Source organism: Oncorhynchus mykiss, chromosome 18 (assembly GCF_057628025.1).
Source record: "Oncorhynchus mykiss isolate SJ-2025 chromosome 18, ASM5762802v1, whole genome shotgun sequence".
Taxonomy (NCBI): domain Eukaryota; kingdom Metazoa; phylum Chordata; class Actinopteri; order Salmoniformes; family Salmonidae; genus Oncorhynchus; species Oncorhynchus mykiss.
Genome location: NC_143039.1, coordinates 67,116,582 through 67,144,412, shown reverse-complemented (window position 1 = coordinate 67,144,412; position 27,831 = coordinate 67,116,582). Strand labels below are relative to the sequence as shown.

At 43.5% G+C, this 27,831-nt stretch overlaps 2 protein-coding genes across 8 annotated transcripts in view; one reads left to right on the top strand and one right to left on the bottom strand.

Annotated features, from left to right (window-relative positions):
• Positions 1-24: 24 nt before the first annotated feature.
• Positions 25-27,340, bottom strand: sgce (sarcoglycan, epsilon). Of its 5 annotated transcripts, XM_090209190.1 has the most exons (13): positions 26,884-27,300; positions 26,026-26,130; positions 17,938-18,060; positions 17,487-17,644; positions 14,994-15,066; positions 13,672-13,870; positions 9,716-9,878; positions 7,788-8,002; positions 7,168-7,194; positions 6,332-6,517; positions 4,807-4,850; positions 2,315-2,358; positions 25-1,826 (listed from the first exon to the last, which is right to left on the bottom strand). In XM_090209190.1, the coding sequence occupies exons 1-13, from the start codon at positions 26,918-26,920 to the stop codon at positions 1,776-1,778; spliced, it is 1,425 nt and encodes a 474-aa protein (XP_090065316.1). In that variant the 5' UTR covers positions 26,921-27,300; the 3' UTR covers positions 25-1,775. The 5 variants fall into 5 exon arrangements, with proteins under 5 accessions (XP_090065316.1, XP_021428317.1, XP_021428320.1 ...); XM_021572642.3 differs by lacking the exon at positions 26,026-26,130 and having other exon boundaries at positions 26,884-27,333; XM_021572645.3 differs by lacking the exons at positions 2,315-2,358; positions 26,026-26,130 and having other exon boundaries at positions 26,884-27,340.
• The window catches only part of ppp1r9a (protein phosphatase 1, regulatory subunit 9A), a 139,395-nt gene continuing 136,795 nt past the window's right edge, over positions 25,232-27,831 (top strand). For all 3 annotated transcript variants that reach the window (XM_090209183.1, XM_036953408.2, XM_090209179.1), the window contains exon 1: positions 25,232-25,619. The gene's annotated coding sequence lies outside the window, so the exon portion shown is untranslated. The remainder of the gene's footprint in view (positions 25,620-27,831) is intronic.

Here is a 27,831-nt window from a genome sequence, read left to right as displayed (position 1 = left end):
AAGTCACAGTCAATCGATCAATAATCATTTTAGCCAAACATTTTATTTTAAAGCTATGAGAATAGAAAGGTTCAGTTCTTTCGTGAAGCATCACAGCACAGTTGAAAAATATATGGCGAATAGAAATGCAAAATGGATGGTGTTAAGAGCAAGATGGGAGGGGTTGAATGGAGCTGAAGGGTGGGACTAATAACAAGATAACCAATGTAAAACATACGGGGTCTGTAAAATGTATATACTTTGTGAAATAGCAGTTACAAATAGAAACCAAACTGGATGGACATCACAAATAGAGGAAGGCCAGGCCTAAAAACAAACCAAATATAATTTCTGTGAAATGTGTATTGTATGTATAAACTGAAGGTAGATTGTTTATTAGTTTACTCCAATTGGGGAAGGGTGGTAGGGTTTGTGGGGAATAATAAAGGTATATTCTAAAAACAAAATGAATGTGTGTGTATATAAAAACATATCTGGGGGATTGGAAATGATGCAGACAATACATTGATGGAAGCAACAACCTATCTGCAATATTAAAGCTCATCCAACCCCTGAAAACAAATGACCCGGGGAGAGCGAGTGGGCCCTTCTGACCTTCCACAGATGGGCTTAACAGATTACTATAATGCGTGTGCTGGGGGCCTGGTGCTACAGTTGCAGCCGTTGAACACAATTGACAGCAAACTTAAACCAAACTTATTTTTACTGTTATATGACAGAAAATGAGCATTTACATTTTTATTTGATTGGACTTGACGAGCGTCTCTGTCCATCTCCGTTTCCCTCTAAAGATGAGCATTGTGCATGGAAAGTAAAATACTAACATGATATTGTTAATGGCATCATATAATTTCTAGAACATATGCACAAAATATTTCTAAATATCCTATGAATGTAGCATTTGTTATTCATGATCAGGCTGGTATACACACACACAGTCGACTACTGATAAATGCAGCTGTTTAGGATTGTGGTGACCGTGTGCATTAAATAAGAGCACACAGTTATGAGTGTAATTGAATTGGGACTGCACTTAAACAGCTTGCTCTCATACTAAGTGCACTTATCATGAGTTTACTGTACTCTGCACCACTCGCTCACATACATAAGGGCACACTGACGGACACTAGCGTCGAGTATGAACGCACTGCTGGGGCATGCAGATTGGGACAGACGTAGTGTCTCTGGGCCCTGGTCAGAAGTTGTGCGGGAAATTGGGTATAGAGCCCCACAATGGAGGTGTCATAATACCCATAAAACCTAACGGTCAAACGGGGTGATGGTTCCAATCCTTTTGCTACCATTCATTTTTCCCATATGGGATTTTCAAAACACTTTAAATAAGGACTGTTTCATGTAGGCTTTCCCTGGTGTGACATTTTGATAACCAATAAAATCTCTCTAGGATAAGGTGACTTTTATCAATTTATTTGGCTCTACTCTCAGATTCGAAAATGCTAATTTGGGTCAAAGTAGACATAATGCAAAACTACAAATGTCCTAGAGAGATTTACACGGTTATCAACATGTCACACCAGGGTAAGCCTACATGAAACACAGCCCTTATTATAAGTGTTTCTAAAATCCCCTATGGGAAAAATGAATGGTGGATAAACGATTGGAACCGTTTCCCTATTTGACCGCTAGGTTTGATGTCTATTATGACTCATACTGTGGTACTCTATTTAGGATGTAGACATAGAAAAACACTTGGCTTAAAGGGACACGGACAGACAGAAAGCAGCTCCACCACTGTCTCTTGGGCTTCTCTCTTGTCACAAGTTCAGTGCTTCAGCCACTTTCCTCTCCTCAGGAATACCATTTACCTAGAATGGAGAATAAAATGACCTTATTCAAGCATATTGCATCATATAATTGATCTTGATCTAATATAAATATCGATTTTTTACAGGTTCTGAGACTGAATATTTTAACAATGGGAATATGGTAACTACATTTGAACTACTTTACTACTGTGGCAAGTAGAGGGCACTCAACCAACAAAAGTCGAGGTGCAACCAAAAAATATGATCATCATTGAAAAGGGTTAGGGGCAACGCTCGCTCTACATTAATAACCTTTCATTTTATTTAAACAACTGTTAAAATCTTGACGCTTCAGCCATTGATGAAGTCCGAAACATCAATCTTTTAATAGTTGTTTAAATAAAATGATTTTAATGGTGAGCGAGCGCTGCACATTCTCCATTTCAACTTGTTTACTAATGTCATATGAAGTACAAATAAAATAGTCTCTTATATAGTTGGCAATGATAAAATTATACATCGAAGCAAAGGCAGACCAGCATACTTACCTCCAGTCTCCGAAATGTTGACATACAATAATTATCTCTATCTCCTTTGTTAGCAATAAAATGAACAGACAGAGCAGTGAGTTAGACTGAGCAATGAGTTAGACTGAGCAGGGAGTTAGACTGAGCAGTGAGTTAGACTGAGCAGTGAGTTAGACTGAGCAGTGAGTTAGACTGAGCAGGGAGTTAGACTGAGCAGTGAGTTAGACTGAGCAGGGAGTTAGACTGAGCAGGGAGTTAGACTGAGCAGGGAGTTAGACTGAGCAGAAAGTTAGACTGAGCAGAGGGCTCTCTTGCAGTTCATTGACATGCACACAAGGAGGAGCTAAAGTCTAGTTAGACACAGTAACTACAGAAGTGTAGGTGGGGTAAAAAATGAACAAAAATCTAAACGCAACATGCAACAATGTCAAAGATTTTAATTAGTTACAGTTCATATAAGGAAATCAGTCAATTGAAATAAATAAATTAGGCCCTAATCTATGGATTTCACATGACAGGGGCATGGATCAGCAAACCAGTCAGTATCTGGTGTGACCACCATTTGCCCATTGCAATGTGACACATCTCCTTTGCATAACGTTGATCAGGCTGTTGATTATGGTCTGTGGAATGTTGTCCCACTCCTCTTCAATGGCTGTGCAAAGTCGCTGGATATTGGCAGGAACTGGAACACGCTGTCGTACATGTCGACCCAGAGCATCCCAAACATGCTCAATGGGTGGTGCGTATCTGGTGAGTATGCAGGCCATGGGATGAACTGGGACATTTTCAACTTCCAGGAATTGTGTACAGATCCTTGCAGGGCCGTGCATTATCATTCTGAAACATGAGGTGATGGCGGTGGATGAGCTGCATGGCAATGAGTCTCAGGATCTTGTCACAGTATCTCTGTGCATTCGCTCGCCCACACGACATCATACTGCCCGGTACAGTTGAAACCAGGATTCATCCATGAAGAGGACACTTCTCCAGCGTGCCAGTGGCCATCAAAGGTGAGCATTTGCCCACTGAAGTCAGTTACGACGCTGAACTGCAGTCAGGTCAAAACCCTTGTGAGGTCGACGAGCATGCAGATGAGCTACCCTGCGACAGTTTCTGACAGTTTGTTTCAACCGCTGTCGGGGTGGCCGGTCTAAGACGATCCAGCAGGTGAAGAAGCCAGATGTGGAGATCCTGGGCTGGCGTGGTTACACATGGTCTGCGGTTGTGAGGCTGGTTGTAAGTACTGCCAAATTCTCAAAAATGGCGTTGGAGGCGGCTTATGGTAGAGAAATGAACATTCAATGCTCTGGCAACAGCTCTGGTGGACATTCCTGCAGTCAGCATACTAATTGCACGCTCACTAAAAACTTGAAACATCTGTGGCATTGTGTTGTGTGACAAAACTGAACATTTTAGAGTGGCCTTTTATTGTGCCCAGCACAAGGTACACCTGTATAATGATCATGCTGTTTAATCAGCTTCTTGATATGCCACACCTGTCAGGTGGATGGATTATCTTGGCAAAGGAAAAATGCTCACTAACATTGGTGTAAACACATTTGTGCACAAAATGTGAGAAATAAGCTTTTTGTGCGTATGGAACATTTCTGGGATCTTTTATTTCAGCTCATAAAACATGGAATCAACACTTTACATGTTGAGTTTATCTTGTTGTTCAGTATAGTTTGGAAAGGAGCAAATGTAGGCTAGAAAGAGTATTCTGACATCAGACAACCCAAGGACACACATTGTATGTAATACAACTTTCTACATCCCCTTAGGGAAATGAGGACCTACTTCAACAGAGAGGAAAATCATTACTGCAATATCTATGCAGACTCTCAGATCAGAAATACCCCCATATGTTTTAACTCATCACATTTATATTTCTGTAGTGTGTTTGGTTGATCTGGATAAAAAGATAAAAGACAACTATTGCAAACTCAAATTGATTCATAGACCTATTACATCATATCAAATGGATTCACACATGATATGTAAGATACTATTAACATGGACCATCAAGCTATTTGATTCTCTATTTCAGTTCACTTGGGGGTATGTGAAACAACTGTGTAAAAACTATTGAATCTGACCTTATTGTCATTACCTCAATAAAAGTTACAGCACAAGAATATGTGAAATCAGGTAATGGGATGGGGTCATAGTCGATAATAATCTAGAGCCGCTAGCGTTCGCTCTTACCAGTCCGTTAGCGGATATCGAAGGTTAGTCACGTGACCACTGTTCTAGTAACTAAACGACACATTCATCTGACTGAGGAAAACACAACACATGCATTCAGAATATTGCAGCGAGCCGCCAATTAAGTTGCAGAAAGACGAATGCGTCTCGCGAGACGTGCAATGACTATGCCTGGCCTAGATGATTGAGAATGATCATGATTAAGTCCACGGTGTCATGTTACTCAGCGAGAGACCTTAATGTATCATTTTCATTGGTTCAAGAGATAATAAAATAATCATCCTAAAGCAGGAGTCAATACTAACCTGATGGCTGTTGCTGTGGTATCTGAATCTGGTTCTGCAGGTTTCTGAAATTAGAGAACATCTGATTATTAGAGCATTAAACGTTGTATAGCATTGTCTAGAGTCTAAGCCAATTTGACAAAACTCTCACTCATGTTTTTGCTTAGTACAAACTTTATTAGGACAGCATTGTGTGTGTGTGTGTGAGAGAGAGAGAGAGAGAGAGAGAGAGAAAGGGAGAGCAAGAAAGAGAGAGTGAGAGAGAGAGAGAGAGAGAGAGAGGGAGAGAGAGAGAGAGAGAGAGAGAGAGCAATAAAGAGACAATGAGAGAGAGACATCCAGATCTCAGAGAATTAGACCAAATGTCTCAATTGGTACAAAATATATAGAGTACTGCAGACACTACAATTACTTAGGTTTAAAAATAAGCTCAACTGGACACCTTAATGATGCACTGAATTAACTGAGAGGGAAAACACACGGGGCATTCTGCGCCATTAAAAAAACTATTCCTATTGAAATACCTATTCAAATTTGGCTAAAACTAATTGAATGTGTCATTGAACCAATTGCACTGTATGGCAGTGAGGTGTGGGGTCCCCTTGTAAAACAAGATTTCCCCCAATGGGACAAACACCCCATTGAAACCCTGCATGCAGAGTTCTGTAAGATTCTCCTACATGTCCAGAGGAAAACTACAATCCACTAATAATGAAAACTCAAAAAAGAGCAGTTAAGTTTTGGAAAATACAGTGACCCCTCTCATATCATTACCAAGCCCTGCAATACCAAGAGCTGAGTAAAGAAAAGAGTCCCCTCATCAGCTGGTCCTGGGGCTGAGATCACAAACCTGTTCTACTAACACACTGAAGCCTCAGTCCCCTCATCAGCTGGTCCTGGGGCTGAGATCACAAACCTGTTCTACTAACACACTGAAGCCTCAGGACCAGAACATCCAATCAATCAGATCAAAACAAATTACAACACAGTCAAAACAAAACTACATTATTTACATGACTTATTGGGAAACACAAGCACAAATCAAAATGCAGTGCTATCTGGCCCTAAATCGACACCGTGGCAAACTATTTTACCATGGTTACTGATCAAAACCTTGACAAAGTACAGGCTCAGTGAGCACAGCCTTGCCATTGAGAAGGGTAGACAGGAAAACCTGGCTCCCTGTAGAGGAAAGGCTGTACAACCACTGCACCACAGCAGAACCTGAGACAGAGCTGCATTTCCTGACAAAATGTCAAAAATATAAAACAATTAGAGAGTGTCGCTTCCCCAAATTTGAAACCCTTATTCAAGGTTTCAAAGACCTCTCTTATGATAATAGGCTGCCTGTCCTGTTGGGGGAGGACGCAGAGAGCTGTGGGTTGGCAGCGCACTACATTGCTGCCTGCCATAAGAGAGAGAAAGAGAGATAGATAATGAGAGAAAGAGACAGAGATGGTGCCAGAAGGAAAGAGATTGTGTGCATCTGTTCTTCTATGTGTTTATGTCCCTGCATGTGTGTCTGTAAACTCCAGCCAGGACTCACGTCTGTGTCTGCATCAGCGGCATGCTGGTTGTCTCGTAGTTGTCTGGGTGTATGGGGGGCACCACCTCCCCACTTTGGCTGAAGACAGGCAGGGTGGAGAGGGGCCAGGAGATCTCCCTGTTCTTAGACATGCTCCGCAGCTCCTTGGTCGACTTTTGGATGGAGCTGTGATGTACTAACTGGATACTGAGGAGAGAAGAGACGGACAGACAAATACACCATAAATGGACCATCTGAGCTCTTACCATCTCAGTCAACAGGCACACTCTTGTGTACTGTACATACCTGCATTAAGGAATACATAAGAACATAGGAAATATTTTGACAGCATTTGGTGTGTTTCTTCTTGGTAGGAGGAAACTGTGTTGTGTTGTTACTATTGGTAATTTGCCATCTGCTGAGTCTAGAGGAGGTTGTTTGAGAGTATTTCTCCTCTCCCTTTCATACTCTCTTCCCCCCTCCATCTCTCTGTCTCTCCCCCCCTCCCTCTCTCTCTAAACAAACCTGGCCTGAGGTTTCCCTGCTTCAGTTACAGAACTATAGACGTTCCCCTTCTATACTCAACCATTAGAGGTGGTGAACCAATATCTGACCCTGGATCTGTGGTTAAGATCAACTTCCTTTTTTAACATGCCCCTTGCAGCTTTGAGCAGCTACTTGGATGATGGTATGTAAACACACAGATGACAGTATGGATGGACATGAGCATGTCACCATGGCGATTTGAAAGCAAAAGGTGAAAGGGGAAACCAACTGAAAGGTCGGGGGTTCAAAGAAGAACCAAAACAGATCAAACTCAAAAGAAAAGAGAAACACAGGAGAGGATAAACACTTACTCTGGTGTTTGCATGTTTCTTTTATCCCTAGAAACAAAACAAAATGAATGAATTAAATACTAATATTAATAGTTAAAAGACATTCACACTGAAGTGAATGGAGAGTACGTGGCATTGGATGGATGGATGGACACACTGAGTGGTGGGGGGTTGGAGGGGACAGTCTCCCAGCCTGTAAATGGGGGTGGGGGGTTGGAGGAGCAATATAATGGTTGATTGACCATCTATGTCATGAGAAATGGATCTGAGACAGAACAGTGTAACGTATGGAGAACATGCATGGACCATAAAACTGGATGGTTATTGACCAGCTGCGCTTCCAGAATATTTCACCTCTTGACGTCCATCTATAGTGGCTCAGTAGCATAACTAAACATCCCTTAACTCCCACTGAGGGTCACTGACACTGCACTCAGACTAATCAGTCTATGCCTCAGGATCTGAGAAGTCCAACTGTAAACGTGTATCTCCTCAACTCACATCAAAACAACACTATACTTTTGGTTCCATCTTTAAAAGTGTAGACCTAAATGTGTGTTTAGTGTGTGTGTGTGTTGTGTCTGCGTGTGTTTTAGTCTGTGTGTGTCTCTTTCTGTCAGAAGTGAAAGCTGCACACTTACACCCCTTCTCGCCGGCAGCACATGGAGTAACCCAGGATGGTGAAGAGGACCATGGCCACGGCCGAGGGCACTGCCAACGTGATGAGGAAGTCGGCAAAGAAGTCCCTGCTCTTCAGAGACTCTGATGGGGGGTTGTACTCCCCGATGTCAGGCAGAACCCCTGTACCTGGGTCCGGACGGTTACTGTGGATCGTGACCACCTTGGTGATGTCCACCTGGAGAAGAGAGAGGTTCAATCAGTACTTCATTTACTATAGATATTAGGGTGGCAAAATTCCATTAATTTCCCCAAAATGCTGAATTTTTCCAGAAATCCCGGTTGGAGCGTTCCCAGGTTTCCTGCTTATTCCCTCCTGATTCCAGTAATGTTCCAACATGACCCCAAAATAGATATAGTATTAGCAGGGTGGCTGGGAAAATACATTGAACAAAAATATAAACGCAACATGTAAAGTGAGGGTCCCTTGTTTCATGAGTTAAATAAAGATCCCAAAAATGTTCCATACGCATAAAAAGCTTATTTCTCTCAAATTTTGTACACAAATTTGTTTACATCCCTGTTAGTGAGCATTTCTCCTTTGCCTAGATAATCCATCCACCTGACAGCTGTGGCATATCAAGAAGCGGAATAAACAGCATGGTCATTACTCAGGTGCACCTTGTGCTGGGTACAATAAAAGGCCACACTAAAATATGCAATTTTGTCACACAACACAATGCCACAGATGTCTCACGTTTTGAGGGAGTGCGCAATTGGCATGCTGACTGCAGGAATGTCCACCAGAGCTGTTGCCAGAGAATTTAATGTTTATTTCTCTACCATAAGCCACCTCCAACGTCATTTTAGAGAATTTGGCAGTACACCCAACCGGCCTCACAACCGCAGACCACGTGTATGGCGTCGTGTGGGCGAGTGGTTTGCTGATGTCAACATTGTGAACAAAGTGCCCCATTGGGGTGGTGGGGTTATGGTATGGGCAGGCATAAGCTTCAGACAATTGCATTTTATCAATGGCAATTTGAATGCACAGAGATACAGTGACGAGATCCTGAGGCCCATTGTCGTGCCATTCATCTGCTGCCATCACCTCATGTTTCAGCATGATAATTCACAGCCCCATGATGCAAGGATCTGTACACAATTCCTGGATGCTGAAAATGTCCCAGTTCTTCCATGGCCTGCATACTCACCAGACATGTCACCCCTTGAGCATGTTTGGAATGCTCTGGATCGACATGTACGACAGCGTGTTCCAGTTCCCGCCAATATCCAGCAACTTCACACAGCCATTGAAGAGGAGTGGGACAACATTCCACTGGCCACAATCAACAGCCTGTTCAACTCTATGTGAAGGAGATGTGTCGTGCTGCATGAGGCAAATGGTGATCACACCAGATACTGACTGGTTTTCTGATCCATGCCCCTACCTTTTCTTTAAAGGTATCTGTGAACAAGTGGACAACAGATGCATATTATATAGATTTAGTTATTTTTTTTACCTTTATTTAACTCTGCAAGTCAGTTAAGAAACATTATTATTTACAATGATGGCCTACACCGGCCAAACCCGGACGGCACTGGGCCAATTGTGCGCCGTCCTATGGGACTCCCAATCACGGCTGGTTGTGATACAGCCTGGATATCTGTATTCCCAGTCATAGATTTGGGCCTAATGAATTTATTTCAATTGACTTTCTTTATATGAACTGTAACTCAGTAAAATATTTTAAATTGTTGCGTTTATATCTTTGTTCAGTTTACATGCCTAAATATACATTTTCTTCTGAAGATTGTGGATTGGCTGTGTTCGTGTATGCGTGTATATGACATAACACACACACAAAAACATACACACTATAATTTTTGTTTGGTCAGAGAACAGGTCAAGAGGTCACACCATGGTTCCAGGGTCCTGTCCAGTCCTCACCAGGTTGATCTTGCACCAGTCAATGTCGAACTGGGCCCTGAACTTCTTGTCACAGCTGATGACAGGCTCCATCTCCTGGCTGCAGCGCAGCTGGTTGTGGGGGTTCTCCACCTCCCTCAGGCAGGAAGAGAACTGCACGTCTGCCCCCACCATCACATACACACTGGAGAGCGAGGCAGGGAGTTAGACACTGGCTTAAAATACAGGTGGCTGGTGGCCCCTTAATTGGGGAGGCTTATTGAAATGGCAGGGACGTAATAAAGGGAATGGGATCAAATACATCAACAACGTGGTTCATTCCATTCCATTCACTCCATTCCAGCCATTATTATGAGCCATCCTCCCCTCAGCAGCCTCCTGTGGTATACAGGTAAGCTTTAATGACAGGGAGACAGTTAGTGGTATATCTGATAATACAAGTATAATGTATTTCTCCTGTATTATCTGGTGTCCTGTGTGAATTTAAGTATGCTCTCTCTAATTTTCTCTTTCTTTCTCTCTCTCGGAGGACCTGAGCCCTAGGACCATGCCTCAGGACTACCTGGCATGATGATTCCTTGCTGTCCCCAGTCCACCTGGCCGTGCTGCTGCTCCAGTTTCAACTGTTCTGCCTGCGGCTATGGAACCCTGACCTGTTCACCGGACGTGCTACCTGTCCCAGACCTGTTGTTTTCAACTCTCTAGAGACAGCAGGAGCGCTAGAGATACTCTCAATGATCGGCTATGAAAAGCCAACTGACATTTACTCCTGAGGTGCTGACTTGTTGCACCCTCGACAACTACTGTGATTATTATTATTTGACCATGCTGGTAATTTATGAACATTTGAACATCTTGGCCATGTTCTGTTATAATCTCCACCCGGCACAGCCAGAAGAGGACTGGCCACCCCTCATAGCCTGGTTCCTCTCTAGGTTTCTTCCTAGGTTTTGGCCTTTCTAGGGAGTTTTTCCTAGCCACTGTGCTTCTACACCTGCATTGCTTGCTGTTTGGGGTTTTAGGCTGGGTTTCTGTACAGCACTTTGATATATCAGCTGATGTAAGAAGGGCTATATAAATACATTTGATTTAATGACAGAGAGACAGTTAGTGGTATATAACATGACTAATCTACACACAAACACGCAAGCACATTTAAGGTCAAGGAGAGGAGAGGAAGATTTAACAGCTAGGTTACACAGTAATATCACTAACAGTAATATCTTAGCCCTGCTGGCCCAGTCTTTCTATGGGGCTCTCCTCTACAACCTTGTATCTTCCCAAATGGGGCCATGCATGTTTTTAGAACAACTTATGGCAATTCATATGGGGATTCATTCTTCCTGACTACTAAAAACTGCCTGCCAGTGTTTGTCTGAGGCTGTAATGTCTAATACAGTGTGTTGATCTCTCTCTGTCTCTCGCTCTCTTTCACTTTCTCTCTTTCACTTTCTCACAGTGGTAAGGTCACTAAGGTCCCTCCTGCATTGCATAAGCATCTGTAAGTCCATGTTTGTGTTGCAACAGATGCAATACAATTTTCTGAACATGCTTATTTAAGAATACAATACTTTGATGATGACAGTTGACAAGGCATTTTTAAACTTGCAATAGTACGTTCTGAGGATGCATATTTAGGTAACAAACCATGCTTTAATGTCTGTATCTATCGTTTATGTCTGCCTCTATCAACTGAAGATTCTTGAATTCATCATCCTCTATCAACTGAAGATTCTTGAATTCATCATCCTCTATCAACTGAAGATACTTGAATTCATCATCCTCTATGACTGAAGATACTTGAAATCATCATCCTCTATCAACTGAAGATACTTGAATTCATCATCCTCTATCAACTGAAGATTCTTGAATTCATCAACCTCTATCAACTGAAAATACTTGAATTCATCATCCTCTATCAACTGAAGATACTTTAAATCATCATCCTCTATCAACTGAAGATACTTCAATTCATCATCCTCTATCAACTGAAGATTCTTGAATTCATCATCCTCTATCAACTGAAGATAGTTGAATTCATCATCCTCTATCAACTGAAGATACTTGAATTCATCATCCTCTATGACTGAAGATACTTGAAATCATCATCCTCTATCAACTGAAGATACTTGAATTCATCATCCTCTATCAACTGAAGATTATTGAATTCATCATCCTCTATCAACTGAAAATACTTGAATTCATCATCCTCGATCAACTGAAGATACTTTAAATCATCATCCTCTATCAACTGAAAATACTTGAATTCATCATCCTCTATCAACTGAAGATTCTTGAATTCATCATCCTCTATCAACTGAAGATACTTGAAATCATCATCGTCTATCAACTGAAGATACTTGAATTCATCATCCTCTATCAACTGAAGATACTTGAATTCAACATCCTCTATCAATTGAAGATACTTGAATTCATCATCCTCTATCAACTGAAGATTCTTGAATTCATCATCCTCTATCAACTGAAAATACTTGAATTCATCATCCTCTATCAACTGAAGATACTTTAAATCATCATCCTCTTTCAACTGAAGATACTTGAATTCATCATCCTCTATCAACTGAAGATTCTTGAATTCATCATCCTCTATCAACTGAAGATACTTGAATTCATCATCCTCTATCAACTGAAGATACTTGAATTCATCATCCTCTATCAACTGAAGATACTTTAATTCAACATCCTCTATCAACTGAAGATACTTGAATTCATCATCCTCTATCAACTGAAGATACTTTAATTCAACATCCTCTATCAACTGAAGATACTTGAACTCATCATCCTCTATCAACTGAAGATTCTTGAATTCAACATCCTCTATCAACTGAAGATACTTGAACTCATCATCCTCTATCAACTGAAGATACTTTAATTAATCATCCTCTATCAACTGACGATACTTGAATTCATCATCCTCTATCAACTGAAGATACTTGAACACATCATCCTCTATCAACTGACGATACTTGAATTCATCCTCCTCTATCAACTGACGATACTTGAATTCATCATCCTCTATCAACTGAAGATACTTTAATTAATCATCCTCTATCAACTGACGATACTTGAATTCATCATCCTCTATCAACTGAAGATACTTGAACACATCATCCTCTATCAACTGACGATACTTGAATTCATCATCCTCTATCAACTGAAGATACTTGAAAACATCATCCTCTATCAACTGAAGATACTTTAATTAATCATCCTCTATCAACTGACGATACTTGAATTCATCATCCTCTATCAACTGAAGATACTTGAACACATCATCCTCTATCAACTGACGATACTTGAATTCATCATCCTCTATCAACTGAAGATACTTGAATTCATCCTCCTCTATCAACTGAAGATTCTTGAATTCATCATCCTCTATCAACTGAAGATAGTTGAATTCATCATCCTCTATCAACTGAAGATACTTGAATTCATCATCCTCTATCAACTGAAGATACTTTAATTCATCATCCTCTATCAACTGAAGATACTTGAATTCAACATCATCTATCAACTGAAGATACTTGAACTCATCATCCTCTATCAACTGAAGATACTTTAATTAATCATCCTCTATCAACTGACGATACTTGAATTCATCATCCTCTATCAACTGAAGATACTTGAACACATCATCCTCTATCAACTGACGATACTTGAATTCATCCTCCTCTATCAACTGAAGATACTTGAAATCATCATCCTCTATCAACTGAAGATACTTGAATTCATCATCCTCTTTCAAACTATGTATCAAAATACTCTTGACCTTTAAGGGCTGCTGAGGGTGACCCTGTTCCTCACCCCAATGAGGTTGTTGATGGGCAGGGGAACGCGTCTGCCCCTGTCCAGCGCCAAGGTGATGTTGATATGTAAATTCATCCTTCTACTCTGTTAAACCATGTATTGAACTGCACTAAAGAGTGTTTCTGTTTCTATTTCTATGCCCTCACCCCTCTTTGAGGTTGTTTATGGGCAGGGGAACACGTCCGCCCCTGTCCAGCGCTGAGGTGATGTTGATGGCGTTGAGGCGTTCGGGCTGCCACACGTTCTTCACTGCGCCAAGGAAGTCTCCCAGAACCTCGCTGGCCAACATCTCCTCCACATTCATGTTCTTTATGAAGAACTCTGCCTGGTATGGCAGTGGGTAGTCTGAGAGAGGGAGGGAGGGAGACAGAGAGAGATTACAGATATAATCTGTTCATTTTAATAGGCCCAATATCATTCTGTGAACAAAATGTACATGTTCAGTACATCCCTAACTGACAACCATATGTAATAATATTTAACGGCCGTAATATCAGACAAACTGTTCGACAAAGGCCAATGTTTGTCTGCTCAGTTACGTGTCTGTTATGACAGCGGCTCGGCTCTGGGCAGATGGCTAGTGACGTCACTGCTCAGTGTGAGTGAGGTCACACAGTACGCGTGGGCCAGAAACAGCTGGGCAGCTTTTCGCCAGGCACCGTGGTGCTATTGTATCACATGTAGAGTGAGACTCTGTACAGACGTACAGCATAATGAGATGTATACAGGACATTTTAGAACTTGTGATGTATTTGAGGTTTAAAAAGGCTTCTGAAGTTAGACATTTCCACTTTGAAATGTCTAACTTGATTTTCCCTGTATCAACCCCTACCAAAATGCCTATTAATTACAATCTACATAATAATTCACATTTCTTGTTGCTGCAGGACTATTTTCCTGCTGTGGCAAACTGGCTCAAATTAATATCCTACACCTGTACTGTAGCTGTAGACCTCAACATGAAGAGCATTCACAATACTGTTTTAATCTGCCCTATACACAATCATTTGTTCCCTATAGGAACACAGAGTGAGGCATTGGTTACTGTGGTACTGGGTATGACTTTATTGCAAGTCACAGAATAAATGTACTGTTACAATCTAACTACTTGTTTAGAGTACTAGGCCAGTTTTCAGTCAATTGCAGACAGTGGATTTTCAGATGGCGCTTTCAGAAGTGTGCTTGTTGATTTGCACAGCTCTGAGTCCCGTGTTGGGACTGTGTTGACCCTTAATTAAAAAATTGGCGGTCTGGTTGAGTGTATGGTGTTAGCCTCTTAGGTTGATGTATTCTGGATAATATATTGATATATATTATATGAATGTTATTCAGTCATTTTTCAAGGAAATAGAACAATTAGCTTTAGGGTATTTTAGTCAACATCAGAAGCAACCCTCTAGATTTAAATTAAAAACATCTTGCTTCATCATGTCCTCACTAAGCGTTTGTCTCTCTCTCTTTTTCTTACCTTCCGTGGACATGATGTTTATGACCAAGTTGTGCCGGGCCGTTTCGAAAGTGCGTCTGTTATAGGCAGTAATCTGGAACAAATAAGGGTACAAGTTTAAGCCCAGATCACTACAGCTTTATGTCCTAGGCTGAGGCTCGCCGGCGAGGTCCGAGCCAGATGCAAACATATTCCATAGTAAAAGGCTCAGAGGGAAGAAGGAATTGGGGCACTGCATCCTACAGGAACATTCCTACAGGGAACCTAATGCCTTAGAGAACATGCTACAGTAGTTTAGACACATTAAGGACACATCTAAAACCCTAGAATAAAGCTATATCACAATGCACCATGTGACAGCATTTGCATATGTGCAAAAAACCTATTAATCTACCTGTGAACATAGAGTATCACAGTATGCGTCATAATACCCAGAAACACTTCAAATAAAGGCTGTGTTTCATGTAGGTTTACCATGGAGTGTTTCTGAAATCCCTTCTAGGAAAATTGAATGGTGGAAAAACGATTGGACCCATTTCCCTGCTTGACCCCTAGATTTTATGGGTATTATGACCCCTCCACTGTGGGGCTCTATTGCTGGACTACATAATGTAAATTATACCCCTAACCACTACTATGATTGTTACAGGTTGTGCCCACATATCTGACTGATAGGACCCTGTCTGGCAAACTTAACTGCGGACAAGACCGGGTGATTGTTCAAAACATTCAATGTTATAATGTATTCATTGATTGATTGAATCTACAACTTCTAATGTACTGTAGTTTAGTGTGTGCGTGTGTGTGTGTGTGTGTGTCAGAGAAAGCTCCACTGTTCATAACTGCAGACAAACAACTCTACAGTGCCTTGCGAAAGTATTCGGCCCCCTTGAACTTTGCGACCTTTTGCCACATTTCAGGCTTCAAACATAAAGATATAAAACTGTATTTTTTTGTGAAGAATCAACAACAAGTGGGACACAATCATGAAGTGGAACGACATTTATTGGATATTTCAAACTTTTTTAACAAATCAAAAACTGAAAAATTGGGCGTGCAAAATTATTCAGCCCCTTTACTTTCAGTGCAGCAAACTCTCTCCAGAAGTTCAGTGAGGATCTCTGAATGATCCAATGTTGACCTAAATGACTAATGATGATAAATACAATCCACCTGTGTGTAATCAAGTCTCCGTATAAATGCACCTGCACTGTGATAGTCTCAGAGGTCCGTTAAAAGCGCAGAGAGCATCATGAAGAACAAGGAACACACCAGGCAGGTCCGAGATACTGTTGTGAAGAAGTTTAAAGCCGGATTTGGATACAAAAAGATTTCCCAAGCTTTAAACATCCCAAGGAGCACTGTGCAAGCGATAATATTGAAATGGAAGGAGTATCAGACCACTGCAAATCTACCAAGACCTGGCCGTCCCTCTAAACTTTCAGCTCATACAAGGAGAAGACTGATCAGAGATGCAGCCAAGAGGCCCATGATCACTCTGGATGAACTGCAGAGATCTACAGCTGAGGTGGGAGACTCTGTCCATAGGACAACAATCAGTCGTATATTGCACAAATCTGGCCTTTATGGAAGAGTGGCAAGAAGAAAGCCATTTCTTAAAGATATCCATAAAAAGTGTTGTTTAAAGTTTGCCACAAGCCACCTGGGAGACACACCAAACATGTGGAAGAAGGTGCTCTGGTCAAAATTGAACTTTTTGGCAACAATGCAAAACGTTATGTTTGGCGTAAAAGCAACACAGCTCATCACCCTGAACACACCATCCCCACTGTCAAACATGGTGGTGGCAGCATCATGGTTTGGGCCTGCTTTTCTTCAGCAGGGACAGGGAAGATGGTTAAAATTTATGGGAAGATGGATGGAGCCAAATACAGGACCATTCTGGAAGAAAACCTGATGGAGTCTGCAAAAGACCTGAGACTGGGACGGAGATTTGTCTTCCAACAAGACAATGATCCAAAACATAAAGCAAAATCTACAATGGAATGGTTCAAAAATAAACATATCCAGGTGTTAGAATGGCCAAGTCAAAGTCCAGACCTGAATCCAATCGAGAATCTGTGGAAAGAACTGAAAACTGCTGTTCACAAATGCTCTCCATCCAACCTCACTGAGCTCGAGCTGTTTTGCAAGGAGGAATGGGGAAAAAAATGTCAGTCTCTCGATGTGCAAAACTGATAGAGACATACCCCAAGCGACTTACAGCTGTAATCGCAGCAAAAGGTGGCGCTACAAAGTATTAACTTAAGGGGGCTGAATAATTTTGCACGCCCAATTTTTCAGTTTTTGATTTGTTAAAAAAGTTTGAAATATCCAATAAATGTCGTTCCACTTCATGATTGTGTCCCACTTGTTGTTGAGTCTTCACAAAAAAATACAGTTTTATATCATTATGTTTGAAGCCTGAAATGTGGCAAAAGGTCGCAAAGTTCAAGGGGGCCGAATACTTTCGCAAGGCACTGTAACTCCTTTAGCATCACATGGAGCCAACACCTCTATGATGGTGGCCTTGCCCACGTGTTCTGCAGTGGGGGATCCGTAGAGCACCCCATCGCTGTGTGAGGTTCTCTGGATGTACCGCAGCCAGCCTGGCCGGTCTGGGTAGCCCATCAGGTTGGTGTTGAAGGTGATGGGGTCGTTGCTGGAATCCCCTGTACGGACAGACGTTGGTACATGTACAATAAACGCTTAGCCTAGTAGTTAGTCAACGAGGCCCTGAGAGCGTGATTTGAGACTGAGAGATGTGAATTCTACTCTGACACTGACATTTATGGTGATATTGATACGTTCTCTGTATTTGCTGTACTGTAGCTTAGCAAAATATATTTTATTACTGAATAGATTAGTATTTATCATAAATAGGTAGTCTACTAGTAGTAATAGTACAATTAGTAATCTGGTTATTATTGGATTGACAGATCCAATGAGGAACACAGACACAGACCAGGTTTGGGATAGGGGGGAAACTCTCCTTTGAAGTGTTCTCTCTCCAGGACATGGACAAACAGCACGCCTGCAGACGGGTAGACGTTCCGGTCGGCGTGCGACCTCGACAGGATGGTAATCACTGGAGCACAGAGAAAGAGGACACAGAGGTTATTAGCCGGGACTCCTGTGTGTGTGTGTGTGTGTGTGTGTGTGTGTGTGTGTGTGTGTGTGTGTGTGTGTGTGTGTGGGGGGGGGGGGGGGTGTGTGTGTGTGTGTGTGTTTGTGTGCGTCCGTGTGTGTCTTCATCATTACAGCCCCTGCCAACTGTATTCAGGAGGGAGGAAATGTATCTTTACAAGGTGAAAATCCCCATCAAAACATGTGAGGGGGAAGTGCTGTAGTCTCTTATGGTTTTCAAATCATTTGGGCTCGTGACTGATAAATCGGCGTAATCTGGGTGCCAGTCTATTTCTGCGTCAAAGGGGCAATCTGCAGTTGCTACATCAATTTTTTTTACTTTTAAACTTAGCAGGTCCATAATTATTGGCACCCTTGATAAAGATGATCAAAAAAGACTGAAAGCTTTTTGAAAAAAACTGTGTCATTATCCTAACAAGGGGAGGGTGCCGGAGTACTGAAAACAGGGGAACCAATCATTTTAAAGATTTTTTCTATTACTTATTAAAAAAAGTATCTTTCTCTTAGTAATTGTATTAGTATAATAAAATACAATTTGAAATGTTTTGAGCATGCAGTATAGCTCATTATTTGTATAATTTATTTTATACAGTCATTTTTTCCTCATCTTTATCAAGGTGCCAATAATTATGGACCTGACTATACATTTGAGTCATTTAGCAGACACTCTTACCCAGAGCGACTTACAGTAGTGAGTTTATACATTTTCATACTGGTCCCCAGTGGTACTCAAACCCACAACGCTGACGTTGCAAGCGCCGTGCTCTACCAACTGAGCCATACGGGACCATATACCTATTGATTATTGAAGAATATAAACTGGGTGGTTCAAGCCCTGAATGCTGATTGGCTGACCGTATACCACGGGTATGACAAAAATATATTTTTTCCTGCTCTAATTATGTTGGTAACCAGTTTATAATAGCTATAAGGCACCTCAGGGGTTTGTGGTATATTGCCAATATACCATGGCTAAGGGCTGTATCCAGGCACTCTGTGTTGCGTCGTGCTTAAGAACAGCCCTTAGCCGTGGTATATTGGCCATATACCACACCCCTCTGACCTTATTGCTTAAATATAACTTAATCTGCCTCTTGTGCTTAATTCAACTGTCGTACAACATCAGAACCTAAAAATCAGCTTGTTTAGTCATTTGTTTGTAAACAATGTAAATGTAAACAAATACTGTATAGCCTCAAAACATGGTTAAAACTATACATATTATATCATGGAGTCCCTGTATTCATAGTTCATGAATTTGAGAGTGGTTACATTTCTCCAGCCCCATCCCTAAGCTGTTTACCAAATCAGCGGCAGGGGTAACTGTTTTGTTATTGATCAAACTGCAGATTTCCCATTAACCAATTTGTTTTCTTGCCAAACAAGGCCAGTACTATATAGCCAGAGAGGTTTGAATTATTCAGTCTCTTTGATATAAGCCTAACACTGATGAGTCCAAGAACAGTCAGCCAGGCACCCAGGCTACAGTCGACTTGTCAGTAGTTGTTAAGGGCTAAAGGCCTATGATATCAGCAACCAGGGAGTCAGAGGGCCAGAGCAGTGAATGGTTGTCAACAGCAGTAAGTAGCACCAGCACTGGGACTCAGTCAGCCTCTTAAAGCTACAGTCTGGGATTCAAACAAACAAATGGCTGCCCCGCCACCTGTTTATGTAAACAGCTGTCGAATGGGGGGTACTGAAAGGGTAAGACAGTTTTGCAAAAGTCATGACGCATTTATATGTTATATTCCCCAATAATCAATGGCTCTATATCATTCATGTTAAAGTACAAAAATGGTTGTCCCAATCCCAGACTGTAGCTTTAAGAAGCACAATAGTGCTGCTATTCTTCTCTGTCTCATACTCGCTGACTCCCATTATACCAGAGTCTATCCATTTACAACACAAACACAGACTTATTCTTTATTCAGGAAGTGTTGCAGAGGCAAATGGCAGCTCCTCCTCCCCCTCCTCCTCTACCCCCCCTCATCCCCCTCTCTCCCTCCTGCTCCTCTACCCCCCCCTCATCCCCCTCTCTCCCTCCTGCTCCTCTACCCCCCCTCATCCCCCTCTCTCCATCCTGCTCCTCTACCCCCCCATCCCCCTCTCTCCCTCCTGCTCCTCTACCCCCCCCTCATCCCCCTCTCTCCCTCCTGCTCCTCTACCCCCCCTCATCCCCCTCTCTCCCTCCTGCTCCTCTACCCCCCCCCCCTCATCCCCCTCTCTCCCTCCTGCTCCTCTACCCCCCCTCATCCCCCTCTATACCTCCTGCTCCTCTACCCCCCCTCCCTCATCCCCCTCTCTCCCTCCTGCTCCTCTACCCCCCCCTCATCCCCCTCTCTCCCTCCTGCTCCTCTACCCCCCCCCCTCATCCCCCTCTCTCCCTCCTGCTCCTCTACCCCCCCCTCATCCCCCTCTCTACCTCCTGCTCCTCTACCCCCCCCTCATCCCCCTCTCTCCCTCCTGCTCCTCTACCCCCCCCTCATCCCCCTCTCTCCCTCCTGCTCCTCTACCCCCCCCCCCTCATCCCCCTCTCTCCCTCCTGCTCCTCTACCCCCCCCCTCATCCCCCTCTCTCCCTCCTGCTCCTCTACCCCCCCCTCATCCCCCTCTCTACCTCCTGCTCCTCTACCCCCCCTCATCCCCCTCTCTCCCTCCTGCTCCTCTACCCCCCCCTCATCCCCCTCTCTCCCTCCTGCTCCTCTACCCCCCCCTCATCCCCCTCTCTCCCTCCTGCTCCTCTACCCCCCCTCATCCCCCTCTCTCCCTCCTGCTCCTCTACCCCCCCTCATCCCCCTCTCTACCTCCTGCTCCTCTACCCCCCCCTCATCCCCCTCTCTCCCTCCTGCTCCTCTACCCCCCCCTCATCCCCCTCTCTCCCTCCTGCTCCTCTACCCCCCCTCATCCCCCTCTCTACCTCCTGCTCCTCTACCCCCCCCTCATCCCCCTCTCTCCCTCCTGCTCCTCTACCCCCCCCTCATCCCCCTCTCTCCCTCCTGCTCCTCTACCCCCCCCCTCATCCTCCTCTCTCCCTCCTGCTCCTCTACCCCCCCCCTCATCCCCCTCTCTACCTCCTGCTCCTCTACCCCCCCCCTCATCCCCCTCTCTACCTCCTGCTCCTCTACCCCCCCTCATCCCCCTCTCTACCTCCTGCTCCTCTACCCCCCCTCATCCCCCTCTCTACCTCCTGCTCCTCTACCCCCACCCCCTCATCCCCCTCTCTACCCCACCCCCTCATCCCCCTCTCTACCTCCTGCTCCTCTACCCCCCCCTCATCCCCCTCTCTACCTCCTGCTCCTCTACCCCCCCTCATCCCCCTCTCTACCTCCTGCTCCTCTACCCCCCCCATCCCCCTCTCTACCTCCTGCTCCTCTACCCCCCCATCCCCCTCTCTACCTCCTGCTCCTCTACCCCCCCCTCATCCCCCTCTCTACCTCCTGCTCCTCTACCCCCCCCTCATCCCCCTCTCTACCTCCTGCTCCTCTACCCCCCCCTCATCCCCCTCTCTACCTCCTGCTCCTCTACCCCCCCCCATCCCCCTCTCTACCTCCTGCTCCTCTACCCCGCCCCCCCTCATCCCCCTCTCTACCTCCTGCTCCTCTACCCCCCCCCCTCATCCCCCTCTCTACCTCCTGCTCCTCTACCCCCCCCTCATCCCCCTCTCTACCTCCTGCTCCTCTACCCCCCCTCATCCCCCTCTCTACCTCCTGCTCCTCTACCCCCCCCCCCTCATCCCCCTCTCTCCCTCCTGCTCCTCTACCCCCCCCATCCCCCTCTCTACCTCCTGCTCCTCTACCCCCCCCCATCCCCCTCTTTACCTCCTGCTCCTCTACTCTGGTTTGACAGAGCTTTTCTTCTTCTTTCTTTTTCTCCATCCTCCTCCTCCAGAGGGTATGAGCTACGTTTTTAATCACCATGGGAGAGTGAGTGTGCTGGGATGGGAGGGGGAGGGAGAACTGCAGTACATTGTGTGTGTGTGTGTGTGTGTGTGTGTGTGTGTGTGTGTGTGTGTGTGTGTGTGTGTGTGTGTGTGTGTGTGTGTGTGTGTGTGTGTGTGTGTGTGTGTGTGTGTGTGTGTGTGTGTGTGTGTGTGCGTGCGTGCGTGCGTGTGCGTCAAAGAGAGAGACAGCTCCACTGTTCATGACTGCAGACAAATAAATCCAACTCCATTTGCAGCAAATGGAGCCTGGAAGAGCTGAAAAAAAGTCCTATTGGAAAACATGTTACCATAATCTTCATTCTTCATCATTATTAAGACATATTGGGAGATTTAGGCCACTTTCCAGGACACAGATTAGGCCTAGTCCTACCTGGACTAAAAAAATCACTTTCAACGGAGATTAACATGATTTTTAGTCCAGGATTCTGTGTCCCAGAAACCGGCCCATAATCTGTAGTTAATTGGAGTTACGTTAAACACTGCAAGAGTCCATATAATGGGTTAAACCACTCTGGAACAGAAGAGATTACAGGCAACACAGCCAGATTAAGGTAACACAAACACACACAGACACTAGCCTATGTCCTATCCAGTACACACAGACACTAGCCTATGTCCTATCCAGTACACACAGACACTAGCCTATGTCCTATCCAGTACACACAGACACTAGCCTATGTCCTATCCAGTACACACAGACACTAGCCTATGTCCTATCCAGTACACACAGACACTAGCCTATGTCCTATCCAGTACACACAGACACTAGCCTATGTCCTATCCAGTACACAAAATAGTTTGAAGTCCAATCAAAATCAGACCGTGAACAAATGTCTCAATAGACTATGTAAAATGCCCAAGTAGATCTGTGAAACCCATCTGAAGCAAAACACTAAACCTTAAAGTGTCCCAGATGTCTTTTGTCCCCGGGGACCTGGTCACAGGAAAAGGTGGTCAATGATCTAAACGGTTCTATAGATGTGAAATAAGCACAGGGTCGGGATCTGCCATAGAACCTGCCTGGCAACTGCTATGATCATTGAGCTATGGTGTAGGGATATTACTAGCCTATAGCTGAATGTTGTTTCAACATCACCACACTGATAAAGCTAAATGTGGGGCGGCAGGTAGACTAGTGGTTAGAGAGCGTTGGGCCAGTAACCAAAAAGTTGCTTGATCGAATCCCTGAGCTGACGAGGTAAAAATCTGTCATTCTGCCCTTGAACAAGGCAGTTAACCCACTGTTCCCCGGTAGGCCGTCATTGTAAATAAGAATTTGTTCTTAACTGACTTGCCTAGTTAAATAAAGGTTAAAAAAAATGTTTTGCTGCATAGTGCACTACTTTGACCAGAGCACTAGGAGCCCTGGTCAAAAGTAGTGCACTAATGTACAGTTGAAGTCGGAAGTTTACATACACTTAGGTTGGAGTCATTAAAACTTATTATTTCAGATTATTTCACTTATAATTCACTGTATCACAATTCCAGTGGGTCAGAAGTTTACATACACTAAGTTGACTGTGCCTTTAAACAGCTTGGAAAATTACAGAAAATTATGTAATGGCTTTAGAAGCTTCTGATAGGCTAATTGACATCATTTGAGTCAATTGGAGGTGTACCTGTGGATGTATTTCAAGGCCTACCTTCAAACTCAGTGCCTCTTTGCTTGACATCATGAGAAAATCAAAAGAAAACAGCCAAGACCTCAGAAAAAAATTGTAGACCCTCACAAGTCTGGTTCATCATTGGGAGCAATTTCCAATCGCCTGAAGGTACCACATTCATCTGTACAAACAATAGTACGCAAGTATAAACAGCATGGGACCACGCAGCCGTCATGCCGCTCAGGAAGGAGACGCCTAGAGATGAACGTACTTTGGTGCGAAAAGTGTGAATCAATCCCAGAACTACAGCAAAGGACCTTGTGAAGATGCTGGAGGAAACTGGTACAAAAGTATCTATATCCACAGTGATACGAGTCCTATATCGACATAACCTGAAAGGCCGCTCAGCAAGGAAGAAGCCACTGCTCCAAAACCGCCATAAAAAAGCCAGACGACAGTTTGCAACTGCACATGGGGACAAAGATCGTACTTTTTGGAGAAATGTCCTCTGGTCTGATGAAACAAGAATAGAACTGTGCGGACATAATGACCATTGTTATGGTTGGAGGAAAAAGGGGGAGGCTTGCAAGCCGAAGAACACCATCCCAACCATGAAGCACGGGGGTGGCAGCATCAACTGTACATAGGGCAGTGGTTCCCTGGGGGTACTTGGCCTATCCACAGGGGGTACTTGAGAAGACTCATGAGACCGTAGGCCTACTGGTAAAATGCACATGAGGGATACTTCAGTGGTACTCTGGGCAGAGCAAAGTTCAGTTGGTGTTAAAGTAACCGAAAAAGTTGGAAACCACTGGTATAGGGAATAGGATGCCACTTAAGATGCAGCCCTCTCACAACACAGTCAAGCTTATTTTCTAAAACCACATGACAGTTACAGCCACAGCCAAGGTCAAACATTGACCCTTCTTTTCAGAGACTCTTGATGTGGTTTAATTAACACGTGTTGTCCACAGATGTGTCCGTTCATAGAGGGAGACTTACTAGAATGGATATCCACATTCAGGTCAACATTCCCAATTCTATTTCGATGTCTCAGCCCAGATGGCCTTCCCCAGGTCACTGCCAGATGAAACCTTAGAGACTCCAACTGGGCGGAATCCCAACTGGCACCCTATTCCCTACATAGTGCACTACTTTTGACCAGTGCCACATTGACCCTGGTCAAAAGTGGTGCACTAGCCTATATAGGGAATAAGGTGCCATTTGGAATGCAGTCCAGCGACTCCAAACAAAGAAAGCAGAGATCCTTGGCTACGCTAGCGACAAGGTGTGCTAATAGCATCAGATCTGCTTACACCTGGCTCTCTGGGCACAGCAAGTCCTTCTGGAGACGATGAACCAACAGCCCCATCTAATACATCAACCATTCATGGTTAATGCTCAACTCCCTAACCATGGCAGGACCCATCACACACACACACACACGCATGCATATTAGCTATGGTACACACACAAAACACACACCTTGCCATGTTCCCTTGCTGCAGATCACTAACAGAATGGATAACCCGCTTTTATGCCTTTATGGACCAACCCGACCTTGGGCACACAGCAGCCTCAGCCCAGAAATAGTCTTTATTAATGTCCTTGGCCACACAGTAAAAAAAGAGCTTGTCTGTTGAAAGGCTGGCTTAGACAGCAAAAGGATGTCCTCTGTCCTGTTGTTCAGTTGAATGTACAGCGGTGGAGGTGGATCTATCTGTCCATTCCGGTCCGAGGGAATGCATGTGCTTTTAGTTTGCATTAAAACTACACAGACTTATGGGAGCACCATTAGACTTGATCTAGCCTGTGGTCTGTCTCTCTAGACTGGAGTGAAACTGTGCTCGGTTACTGGTTCTATAGGCAGCGGTTGCTAGCAGGGGAGGACCACAGCCAACTCAGACGTCCCTACTGTACCTAGACTGAACTTGATGCACAACCATTCTGGACTGAGGTAACTAACAATGAATATATTTTCTCGCTCCAGGTCATGGGGTCTTTTGGAGAGGGCTGTAAACAAGTAGTAGGCTATTGTCTAGGATAGGCGGGCAACAACATTTTTACTATTCACTGGAAAGTCTCTTAAAAAAAGTTACAGTAACCAAGGAAACTCTCACTTACAGCATCTCAAAATAATACAATTAGGGCTAGTCAGAATTAGACTGTGACTCAAACAAACCGAAGAGCAAAGATTACAAACAAAGCAGAAGAGGTTGCACCACAGTCTGTTACAATCAACACAAATGTGTCCATTAATAGGGAACTACTTGAGTGTGTCACCACCATGTTATGAGAATAGAGGGGGAGGGGGGTCAGGGAGGAGTCACACAAGATGTTCAACACTGCACACGCCCACTCACCGTCTGGTATGGCAGTTCTCTGCTTCAAACCCAGATTAGGCTGTACATGGATGTTTCTCCCAATCACATCATTGTGTGTGAAACCAGATACATGCACAATGAAAACTTAATAGACCAACAAACACAAACAAAAGCAATACTTATTTTGAATCTTTTCTCAAACAGAGGCATGTTTGCAAAAAAAAATTGCTGAATGCTTCACTTGCAATTTCTAGCACATCTAGGCACATGGCAAAATGTACTTATAATCATGTGGTGACATAGGAAATAGTTTTCACACAATATTAGGCCTAATGCATTATTTCGGCTTCTACATAATGTCATGCAAATGTATTCAATTCATAATGATATGACGACAGTATAAGAAATAAAAGATTAAGATAACTTTTGGCCATCAATTGCATGACATACTTAGATTTACTGTAGCTATGTGATATTGGTATGTTATAATAGATGTAGGACAACTGGTTTGAATAAGGTGATACAATGTATCCGCGAAAGAGAAATGTTGGAGGAATCAGCAACACATCCTTGGAGGAATGGCAACATTATTGGAACAGTACGTTATAATAACTTTAAATTGTAAAATACCGGTAGATATATGTAGCCAGTTAATTCTACTAATAGCTAATAATCTCATATCCTAAATAGCTAAATAGTGTAGATTTAAACGGCAAGGCCACTATTATCTCCGAATAACGGGATAGAAAGCTAACCAAGGCAGTGGGAAAAAATGACCAACCCATCAACCACATAACGTGTTGGCTGCTGTAGCAAGCTAGCTTGCGACTAGCTAATATGGCTAATACAAAAAAGCATGACTATTTCTCTATATTTCCATTCGAAATTGATACGTACCCATAGAAAGCCATACGACAACAACCGCAGTATCCATATTGCATTTGCGAATGGTTATTTTTTTATAGGAAAATCTATATTTTTCTAATCGCTAGTGGTTTGACAGACATAACAAGCATCCATGAAACTCCAGCCTCCGCCTCCTCATTCGAACGCTCGCGCTTTCATTGGTCGGTACATCTGGCGCAGAAGCTGGAAAATATCATTCCCGCACTCTATCAAATGGGTATCATAACGCCTATCATAAAAACGGGTGTGATGCAATTTCACCAATTGTAAACATCATCACTATTTTAATTTAGATAATCTAATAAATTAACAAACTCTCTCTCTTTTTCTCTCGCTCTGTTCCTTTCTTCCAAAATTATGCGCATGTTCTATTGACCTTGCGTGACCAACATAACCCCTCCATCCCCACCACCCCTCCTTCCACTGTATAAACCCAGCTGTAAAGAGGGCAGTGAGATGACTGAGAAGTCTATTAAAATCTGTTCTCCCCCCTGTGGAGAGCCAGCAGACAGATGGTCATGCTCAGCCTCTCAGCCCCCTTTGCTCTTTGGCCTATTCGGCTCAGCTAAGGGTCCTGGTAAGGGAAAGAATGGTCCATCTGACTCTTAAATCTCCATCTTGCTCCCTTGGAGTGTATTATGCAGAGGACAGATATGACACACTTTTAACGGTCTTTATAACTGGCATACCTATATTTGGCTGTGATCAATGATGGTGTGTGTGTTATGAATGATGCATTAGCATCTTATACTTTGTGTAAAGGGATTGTTTTATTATGATCTTGATTTTGGTGTGTTGGCATGGCATCTCCTCTTCTCTGCAGAGTCAGGTTGTTTTTCTCTCTCAATTTCCAAGATTATATTTAGGTTGCTTAGCAACGTGTACAGATTTGGGGTGCTAGTGCTTGTGGGTAGATATGGTTATGAAGTGTCATGTACA